The sequence below is a fragment of the Salvia hispanica genome, chromosome 3 (assembly GCF_023119035.1).
Source record: "Salvia hispanica cultivar TCC Black 2014 chromosome 3, UniMelb_Shisp_WGS_1.0, whole genome shotgun sequence".
Lineage (NCBI taxonomy): Eukaryota > Viridiplantae > Streptophyta > Magnoliopsida > Lamiales > Lamiaceae > Salvia > Salvia hispanica.
In genome coordinates this window covers 5,242,993-5,254,622 of record NC_062967.1, presented here as the reverse complement: position 1 = coordinate 5,254,622, position 11,630 = coordinate 5,242,993, and the positions used below count along the sequence as shown (strand labels likewise).

Below are 11,630 nucleotides of genomic sequence, written 5' to 3'. Positions count from 1 at the left end.
TTTATAATGTTGATTTTTAAAAAAATTTCTATTTTTGGATTTTACTTTCAATGGACGGTTGTATTTCTTGGATTTTTACCCCTTTTTTGATTTGCCTTTGGTTTATTTATTTAATTTTAATCTCCATTTACCCGTTTTATCAATAAAATTATGCTGTTTCGTCATAATTGTATGCCTTTTTTTGTCAATTTATTTTTTTTTCCCTTTTTACAATATTTAATTTGTTTTCTTACAATGTTGATTTTTCAAATTTTCAACTCGGGATTTTATTTTCAAGGACGGTTATATTTTTTGGTTTTTTACCCCTTTTTGATTTGTCTTTTATCTCTATTTGTCATATTGAGATAAGAACGTAGTTAATGACCAGTTGAAGTGCCTAAAAATACTAGCATATTCAAAGATGGCATTGATATATTTTAATGGAAAGTGTTACAATATAAATTAAATAAAATACTATGACTAAAATTCACAATAAAGTGTCATCTAATTTTCTTAATTTAATGTAAATTTGAATTTAAATAAGTTGTGGGGTTTGAACCGATTTTTATATTGAAAGAAAAAATTTTAATTTTATTCACTTTTTATTTTGAAAATAGTTTCCATTTTATTTAGTTTTCTCTCTTTTTTGTATTTTTTCGAGTTGTAACTGAAATTTTAAGTATTTGTTGGAAATTAAATTCATATTTCGGGCTATATTCCTGGCTTTTTCACCTAATATTACATAGTGAAATTTCATCTTTTACTTTGCTTTAATTTTATTAGCATAACAGACAGTAAGTTCATGCATGACAAACTTTGATTTGCCCTTTTTGGTATGTCTATTTAATTTTAAATCTACATTCGTCATATTGAGATGAGAACGTAGTTAATGCACAGTTGGAATGCATGAGAATATTCTTAGTATATTTGGAGTTGGAATTGATATTTTTCTTTCGAATAAATAAAAATATGATTAAAATTCACAGATTACAAATTAATTAAGAGGTGAAATTTGCAAAACAAATCCTAATTCAGTGCTTTTATTATAACATTATGATATTTCACTTCCACTTTGGAGAGTTTCAATTAATTTACATGCGATTATTAATTTCACAGCTTCTATATCATACCTAATATAATTACATAACCTTCCCAATTAGAAAGCCAAGTAGGACCAATACAGTGGTCATGAAAGCTAACATCACCAGGGATGTGAAGTCGGAATGGTTCTTGTTCGACCGCATACAATGCAACATCTATCCTTCTTTGCATCAACACGTGATTTCTCCGAGGAGGAACCGGGCCAGAGGATGCGGTTGACCGATTCTCGGTCCCTATATTTCCGAGAGCCGTATGGCTACTATGCTCATCACACCAAATGAAATGACCCGGATGATTTCCACCCAACGGACACTTATAGTATAAACCTTCCTCGGATTCATCAGCACACCCCGGCGCGGCGAAGGTCCATCTTCCCATGGCCACAGAGCCATGATCCCATCCATCGTCTCGCCTCGATATTTGAAACTCGAAGAAGAACAAACTAAGAAAGATCCTAATAAATCAACAAAATAATACGAACACAAGGCAAAAATGATGTTCGAATGCGAAAATACTAAATTCAGCTAGGTCACACAACCACACAACTTAGTCAACTTTGAAATCATGTGGAAAATAAAACTAGACAAAGGTCATCGGTTAGCCACATATGTTGCGCGAGGTTTTCGCGTTTTCGACTCCATTCGTTGAAGGCTCCACACCTCGACAAATTCCACAACACCATTGTCATCATCATGATTCACTCCATGATAGATACCATCCAACTCAACTTCAATCGGATCTATTGCCATCTCACGACGATAAAATTATGTAGTAAAACAGCCATTATCGACGGATCTGTGTTTGATTGGATAAAATGACGACTTCAAGAATCCCCCACCGCATCTTAAGGATCGCGAACGCTCTCTCAATGACATTCCTTGCTGCGGTGCGATGTTGAATAGCTCGATGGCATTTTGTGGTGACTCAGCCCCTGACCCCATTCTTTAGATGGTATCGTACCCTCCGAAGGGTGTCAAAATCCATCACTATTTGCGTATCCGTTGTCACACAAATAATAGTACCCGCAAAGTGAAGAGAATAATTAATTGCATTGTATAAAATAGAGCATTGATCGACCAATACTGATTCAAAAAATGACCTGGACCTTCGCCGTTCACAGTGACACGGCATCCCGCAAACTCGAGAGTCGCCCGCGATCCCTCCCATCCGTAAGGCATAGACAAATTGCATGTTCCGATCACGCACTGCAAGGGTATTTGTTGATATTTGCCCCTTCCTAGAACGAAATCCGGTTTATCTCGTGTTACTAACTAAGACATTAATGTGCGTACCGTCCAAAGCACCAAGGCAACCTCGCATCAATTTGGAAAGTTAAGTGAAGAACATGTCGGTTATATTTGATATATTTCGATATATGAACCGCATACACTATTATGTAGATCTAAATACTACCTTAAACCATTTCCATCGACTATCGTGCGTAAACATCGTTGACTCGGAGTCGGTCGACTAGCAAAACATCATGCAAGTTCGTAACAAGACCTAACACTTTGTGCATGTACGAGAGATGGTGGCTCCGACTCCAAAATTCATAACCTACACACCGATTCTTCTTGGGTGTGCAAGCACCAACGAATATAGCAACTTGTTCTTCCACCCCTACAAATTGACCCACACGCAACCCACCCCGCTCTTAAAAGGCACAAGCGCCCAAAAGTGTTACGATCCATTCTCATAGTTGAAATGCAATAAGATCTCGTGAAATGAAGTAGACGATCCAAATGACTACGGTGATGGTGCCCTATTGAGCAAACTATAGTTTCTCGCCAAAGCAAGAAATCTACGCTCAACCGTCATGCCTACGAGTGTTAAGACACCTACGGATAAGAATGGTGACTCTTTACGATAATTGTCGAGCACGCTTCTAGTAACTGACATATCGTAGCATACTCATGCAGGTTCATCATCTCGATTTGTAGAAAACAAATAACAAAATTTCTATTGGAGAATCAAGATTTAACCAATATTTTTGGTCCACATTTCATACAAACAACTACTAATTTTCATAATAGAGTTTGAGCAATATTTCACTCGCAAATTAGTTTGAGCGACACTCAAAATAGCTAGGAATCAAAGACAAGCTGCAACGATTTTTCAAGAAATTAGACATACACAACACAAGGTGACGAAGGAAATTGGTGGACCGACTTGTGAAAATACTACAAAGATCCGCTCTCCGAGCATGTCGTCGCCTTCTTCGAATCAACGGATGTAATGAGGTACACCCGTGATCGACCGCCCGCATTCATATATGAATCAAAAAATTAGAACAAAACGGCACCGACACGGCCTGAATATGAACGATGAAAGAGCACAACAAAGTTCACCGGGCTTAGAGAACTCACGCCAGGGGTTTGAAAACGAAATTTAGGAATTACTACTCCCAAACTCGTTGTTGAAAGTGAAATAGGTCGTCTGACGCACTCAATATGGTTGGAGTGAATTCCACGTATCCCTAATTTCGTTGAACGAATTGTGTAAGAAGAGGAGATGCATTTTGAAAAGTGAAGGGCAAAAGTGGAATTTTAGCATCATTTCTTGATGGTACTTTCGATGCACATAGGAAATCTTCCAAGACCACAAAGAATTGAAATCTCATTTATTTAGTGTGAACAAGTGCAAATCATGGACTTTGGAGATTTAGCACAAACACACGAACATATAATTCATGAGATTTACCCACTATCTCGACCATTTTGAATAGGAACACATTTCCTAAATTTTTAGTGGGATAATACAGGAATCAATAGGTCAAACAAATCTCTAGAAATCGTGATTATTGCACCACCGTTCGAGTTTCATGCTCATTTTTTGTAGGAAAATTCAAATGTCATGTTTAAAAATGGGTTATATAGTAACTTAGAAATAAGATTAAATTAAGGTTCATAAGGGCTTATAGAGAGTAGTTTTAACATAAAATTTGATCACTATATTTATGCTAATAGTATTAGTTAATTTGGGAATAAATGTTTAATATAACAAATTTTTATAAGACATTTAAAATGCTATAAACTATATTTAGATATTATGATTTGTCCGAAAATAGCTGTTTCAACATGAAGCTTGCTTCAAAATTGTAGAATCTTTGTTGCTCATACTTTTTATTGTTCGTGTTATTTTACAACCTTCGTGAGAGATCACGTGATTTTTGGTGCCAATATTTCATGACTCCACAGGTCGAGCGATAAACTACAACAATAATCCTATTTTTCCTTCATTATGATTAATGTTTGAGGTCTCAGCCAAGAACAAGATTTTGTGAGTACCCATTGATTCATTCATTATGGTTTAACTGTGGCCATATTGATATTTTTACGTGTACTAATAATTCGATTAAACAATATTATATTGATACGCTCGGATTTTGCATGTTTTAAGATCCTTAATTGGTCTCGTTTTCAATGTCTAAATCGCAATTCATGTCCATATTTTGCATATTTTATCTATTTTGGTATTTTGACATGTTTTGTGAAAATTGTGCATATTTGAGCCAAAAAGATGGAAAAAGTCGAAGATGGAAGTCTGGATCGTCCAAGATGTCCAGGCCCGCGCATCATGCGCAGCACGTACACCTATAGCGGCCCGTCCGGAGAAAATTGTGCTACAACCAAGACTCCGGGGACCTGGGGAGTGCGCAGCGACCGCTCGAGAAGGTCGCCCTGGACTAATTTGCAGCGACCGCTACAACACATGCAAGCGGCGCTACACAATGGGCGGAGCTACGGATAACGCACAAGCGATCGCTGGCCAAAGTGCAGGTCCGCTGAAAAAACGCGGCACACGATTTGACCTAGATTTTCTCCAAATTTTACCAAGATTAGCCAACATTTTCCTTATACCCATGGACTCGAATGTTCCCCTATATATACCCCCTCAAACCTCTTCATTCAACACACACTCATACCTTACTTTAGACACTTTATGCCTCATAATTCTAGAGCATAATATTTGAGAGTTCTTCGCTGTGCAAGAGGTTGAAGATGGATTCAAGTGAAGATCAAGGCTACAAGGATTCTACCTTTGGGTTTTATCGCTTTAGTTCTTATGTTTACTTTGTTTTCCTTCAAACTATGTTTTTAGATTATTCTATCATGTGTAACTAAATTCATAGGATTATAGGGATGTGTTAGCAACAACTTTGGTTATACAATTCATTTTTCTATTTAATATCCGTTTTATTTTTACTTCGTTTCTTCCTTAGTTGTTACGTAATACTTCATGTTTGAGTGACACATTCGATGAAGATTTAATATAACTTGCTACATAATCGTGAGGAGGAGTTGGCGAGTTAGATCCACTTAATAGACACTACAATTAGCTTCCTTAAAACGCATCGTTAATTGAGAGTGGACACTTTACAAGGTCTTAGGAGTTTTTGGGAGTTACGAATCTGGGATTGACAACCCAAGTTAGTAATCTACGCTTGTACCGCATTGGCATAACTAATGTGACTCGTTCTATCGAAGTATAAACTGTGCTAGGTATTGTAGTTGGAATTTGTATAACCAGTTTCATAACGTGAATGCGCATCCCCGAATTCTCTTATCTCATATATTTTACCTCTAGTTTTTGTTGCAATTAGTACATTTTTGTTTTCCGTATTCTTGTTTTCAAAAGTTTTCATAAAAATCATTGTTTCTCAAAATAGTAAAAGAAGTTTAGTAGAAGGTAGTCATCGGTGATATTATTCCCCGTGTTTGACAACCCAACTCGACCTTTAGCTATACTAGATCTCCCATGTATACTGCAGGTGTTTTAGTGCTAATAAATAGTCATCATATATCATTCGACAAGAAAGATAAATAAGAACTACATTAAAATCAATGTCAAGTCAAATTATATTGTATCTCCACTACTCTCTTCGTCACGAATAGAAGTCTCGCTTTTTTCATTTTAATTCATCATGAATAGAGTCCCCATAAATGGTAATAGGGTCTCATCTTCCACTAGCTCATTCCACTTACATTTCATTTAAAACTAATATACTATATACAAGTGAGACCTCTATTCCATTAACTTTTTTCCATTCATTTTTCTTAACATTTCTTAAAACTCGTCGATAAGAAATGTCACTCCTAACAGGACGGAGGGGGTATTTAAGAAACGTTTTAATAGATGAGCTGTTGGAATTTGGTTGAACAATTACTTATATGTAGTGTTCGAAAATAATAAAAATTAAAAATAATATTTAACTCGTCTGTTTATTTTTATTAAAGCTAAGTGATTATAAGACCATCTTTTTAAAAAGTGATACTGCATGCTCCCCAAACCCCAAAAAATTTTCCCAAAAAAGGGTCACATTAACAAAAATCAATTTTTAACCTTATGTTTTAATTTAGGCCCCAATTTCATATATAAATCTTGATGCAGTTTGAATTCAGATACAGTATTAAGGTATTCGAAAATCTGACTTAATGGCTATCCTTATTTATTGGTAACAAGTATATATAACTAGATAGCCCAGTATTTAAATAACATTATAAAGTTTTTTATACATAGGAATCTCACCTTTAAAACATTTTTTTAATTTTTTACAATGAATTGGCATATGTGGTTTCTATTCTAGTGGGTTTTTCCCCTTATTAATTTTTTGAATACGAGCCATCATTTCAGTAAAGCAACAAAAATTATAGAAAAATATCGCCAGAAAAATAAAATAAAAATTCTAAAGAAACATTATACACAATACAAGTCTTCACACAAAAATAATCCAAAGCAAACAATAGTCAACAATAGTATTATATATGGTAAAAACTTCCAAAATATAAAAATAGACTTTCTTTTAGAAATGGAGATAGAATCATATTCAGTGCATGAACGGGGCCCCTCTATCATTTACAATACCATATTTAAATAGTCAAATGGCTTAAAGTCATGAAATTTAGTCAAACTTAATTTTTTTTACCTAATTTTTAAAAATAGTCAATTATATTAAAAACTTTGAAAATTTTTTGTCTATTGCCATTAGAAAAAAATTTCTCGTATTGCCTATGAATTTATCAACATAATGCATGCGTATTTTAAAAATTGACTAAATGTATTAAATAGCTTTAAAAAGAAATGTTTTGTTGCATGATATTTTTGTTTATCAAAATCATACACATAATTTCTCCAAATCATAAATAAAAGTTATAATAAAATTTGTCATTTTAAAAGTTGTTAAATCAAAATTTTTAAAATTTATGTTTTTTTCTCATTTTTTTCACACAAATTCTTTCACATGGAATTTTGATTGTATTATTTTAAACGTGGTTTGCAAAATACTTATTTCCCTATTCAAACTTGGGAAATTAGAAATTTTTTTTGATATCATAGTAAAGTGAAAAGGCGAAGAATATGCCAAAAAATGATACTATTGAGATGTCTAAAGATAAATTGCAGAGTAGAAGATGAGTTTGAAAATTCTAATTTGTATTTTTATAGATCGGGAACAAAGGGGGGTATTTTGTTTTTATCTTTGTGGTCGTCGTCAACTATATCATCACTTTTCTTTTTCCCTTTTTTTCATTGGATTGGACTTTATATTTTTGGCATATTGAGAACTCATATGGTGTTTTTTGGAAAATCTTTTTCATTATAATTTTTTTTGTTCTATTTATTATTTCTAGTACTACTACTTAATAGTGCAAATTTTATTTTACCATTCTACTTTGCCCCTTTTAAATGTCCTAAAGAATATGTATATAAATTAATTGTAAAAAAAATATAATGAAATCAAATCAGCTATCCTGATTTGGGGGTATTTTATTAATCAAAAAATGACAATTTTCTACTTAATTAAATGTGATAACGTTATATTTGACCCATCACCCCTCATATTAGTTAATATGAAATTTTATTAGTATGAAAAAAGACAAAAGTATTAAGCTTTTTAATGTTAGCATTAATTACTTCCTAGTATTTGACTATTTTCAAAGTTGGGAACAAAGTTAAAGGGAATTTTAAAAAGTTTTAATCTTGTTATCTTAACCTATTACAGACGAAATAATGTTGACAACAAAATTAAAATCAACAATTTAACCTGAGATTCTTGAAATCTTCTTACATTTGATAAGAGGTTAATCTCCATAACACACAAACTGCATAATTGAGTTAATCTACAAACATTGATCTCAACAAATAAATCAAATCACAATCAAACCATCTAATACTTGCACATACAACAAAGTGATCAACTTCTCCTCTACAAATGATCAAATAGTGAAGAAGAATCAAACCCAACCTAAAAATCCTTTCACCTCCTAAATCTCCAAGCCGAAACAGGAGAGGCCGATCTTGCCAACAAATCCAAAAACCCCCCATTCTCATCTCTAATCTTGTATCCATCACACGATCCCTGCAGCAGCCTCTTGCCGCAGCATCGCGTAGTAGCTAAGTGGCACGCCCGCAATCCGGCCCTCCCGCCTCTGGCTCCATTTTCGGCTTTTCGTGCCTCTCCCGCCTCTCTGTCCCCTCCCGGATGTTCTTGATCTCCTCCCCCCAAAACCATCTTCCCCCATCCTCTGCCTCTCCAACAAATCGTGGCAGGTCGACTTGCAGTCGAAAAGCCGCGTAAAATGGGGAACTCCGAGAGTCTCTCCATCAGGTGTCTCCCGTTGTGGTCAGATTGTGCTCGGTCACAACCATGATTTTTTGGGAAAGACCCCATAGGGGAATTCCCGCCCGGGGGTTGGGGAGGGGGGGCGAGGAGGGGCCTGAGTATTCTCAGCTCCTCCCCCACGGGGTCGTCTTCACACGCTAATGCGTGGAAGATGCATAACCAAAAACCGAAGGGCCCCCCCCGTTTTAAAGGGTTTCTCAAAATCGTTTTTAACCTTCATATCAATCAAAATAGGGTTGAAAACGGAAAATCTTTCCGGGCCCTATCGCTCAGTGCGTGCGCCATCTGATCCAACCTCCCTCCGGTGGTGCACCGCGTGTCCGGAATGCGGCGGCCCTCCGGGCCGGGGGCTGAGGTCCTGGATCCGGGCGCCCTGAACCCTCCAAGATTTAGATCGATCAGATGGACAACCTTCTCCCCCTTTCCATTGCCTCGACGATCGCCTGATTGCTGATCACGGAAGCCACCTTCATAAACGGAAGCAGCTCGAAGAACATCCGCCTTGTTGCGATCTCCTCCGCCGCCGCGGCCGGAACCCTAGTGGAATTGAAGGCCTTGTACACGCCGGGCCAGGATCGGAGGATCCGGTCGGCGAGGGCTTCGGAGAAGTAGGCGGCGATGCGCTGCATCGTGTCGCCTTGCGGCGAGGCGAGGCCGGAGATTTGATCGAGGGCGATGTTCGCGCTCTCGAGGTTGCCGGCGGCGACGAGGCTGGAGCAGTTGAGGAGTAAATGGATCAGATACAATCCTCTCTCTTCCGGTTTAAGCTCCTTCAGCCATGGATGTGGCGCCGTCGGAGCTGGCGATAGCGAAGTCATCGGAAAATTTTGCAGCGGCGACGAAGTCACGGATGATGATCCGTCCTCTTGAAACATTTGTGCGGAATCAGGGATTTGAGTGACTGATTTTGGTGCGGAGTGAGAGAGAAATTCGATCGAATTGCAAATTATAGCAGCAATTGAAAGAGGTTTAAAGCTGAATCCTTCTAGAGAAGGAAATTGATGTGAGGAAAGTGGTTTATTGTGGAAGAAGGAATAAGGATTTTGTCATTTTTCTCTCTTTATATGGAGAAGAAACTAGGAGTCTCATTTATTTCGTGGAGTGTGGAGCGGGCCATCAGGGCACTCAAGTTGGGAGTCCGACCCGAAAACAAAAACGGGTACCCGAATCCATAAATCAAGAAATTGGATACTCAAAATTGAAAATCCGATTCATATAATTTCAAAACTTTCCAGCTTATTGATTGCAGAACGTTTTTAAGTTATTTGACTAATCACTAATTAGTACTTTATGTCTTAATGTCTACTTGTTTTGTTTTCATCTAATTGTAAATTTCAAAGTCCAAAGTACCAAATGCAAAATAATGGAATACTACAAAACTCAAAGCTTATGCATGAGGTTGGTGGTCTTGACAGTAGGCAAAGAAGGATTGAGCAAAATATCTTAAATCTGGAAATTTGTTATGGATTATATTGAAATTTAAAATTTGATTAGATTTTTTTCGATTCGGGTTGGATATTTTAATCCGAAATAATTCAAAATTTGAAATATATTTGTATAATAAAAATATATTATAATTATAAACTTAAACATTTGTGTGAACCATTCTATTTCTAATGACATTTGGTACTCCATTACATTTTTGGAGTATGGTATATTTTTAAAATTTTGAACTTTTGGTATTAGATTTTTTGGTTCGACTCGGATTTCGATTTTGAACATATTAGATTGGGCAAGCTTACGATCTTAACTATAAATGCTCACATATAGAACATCGGGTGGACGGCAATTCGAGCGAGCTCGAGGTTGGCGAAGACGTGGCTAAGGGAGAATGGGAATGGAGTGGAGTACGTGCCTATGATGAGAGGCAGAGATGGTACGGGAGAAATGTAATCTTGTCAAAGCTTAGAGGCCGATGGAAATCAGAGCAAGACATAAAGCAATGTTAAACACATGAGGAAAAATATGAATGAAAAAAACTATAATAACATAATAAAAAAGATGGGATGTTGAGATATTAGGAGGGTCATCTTTCATATGTACAAATAAACTTTAGAATATACTACACTTAGAAGTAATCTTATCATAAAATTTAATTGCCTTAACGTGATCATCTCTCTCTCTTTTGTTGGGCCATGGGTGATTGTCGCCTTGACATAAGGTGGTGGATAGAGAATCAAGGGGTTGTCTAAAAAGTGTATAATATGCTACAAACTTCACTAAAGTCCAAATATGCTCCAACAAAGCCAAACAATGTGTCGTCAATTTTGTTCCAAACACTGGTTTTGTAATCTTCTGCACTTCCAAATACTTTTAATTTGTATATGAGAAAAGGAAGTGGTTAAGGATGGAACAATCCAAAAGCAACACATCACAATTTCCATTACTTCAAGATTTGGTGCCCTTCTCCAAATCTTGTTGAATAGTCATCTCTCCACTATCCTTCAAAATAGCAACACCACAAACTTCTTCTTTTTGTTTCTTCGTTAATATACAAATTTGAAATTTACTCTAGTTTTTGTTTCAATAGTGGACCCAACTCAACTTTGCTGTAATTTATAATTCTATATATATGGCTAAGTTACTCGAATATATTATTTTGATGTGAAATGTACTTAATATCGTATCCAATAATCAAGTTAGCTTTCTAAATTCTATGATTAAAAATAATTCATAATACATACTCTTATTATATCTATGATGAGTCACAATAATATGAGTCTTCAACAACCTACATCTCTCGTCGCTACAATTCCCGTCATATTATCATTCCTTCATTTTACGTTAGGCCACAATTCACGATGGAGTGTGTCTTGCCACGCCCCTCCCCACGCCCTCGTATTAATTTACCTTATTCAATCAAAATAATAATAATTATTATTATTGTTGTTGCTAAATTTTAATAAATTTATCTATTATAAATAATGGA

The 11,630-nt window shown here is 36.0% G+C and overlaps 1 protein-coding gene across 1 annotated transcript in view; it reads right to left on the bottom strand.

Annotated features, from left to right (window-relative positions):
- The window catches only part of LOC125208937 (scarecrow-like protein 3), a 17,625-nt gene extending 7,943 nt beyond the window's left edge, over positions 1 to 9,682 (bottom strand). The window contains exon 1 of the mRNA XM_048108473.1: positions 9,133 to 9,682. Coding sequence (XP_047964430.1) covers positions 9,133 to 9,576 — 444 coding nt within the window. The 5' untranslated portion in view covers positions 9,577 to 9,682. The remainder of the gene's footprint in view (positions 1 to 9,132) is intronic.
- Between the last annotated feature and the right edge of the window lie 1,948 nt (positions 9,683 to 11,630).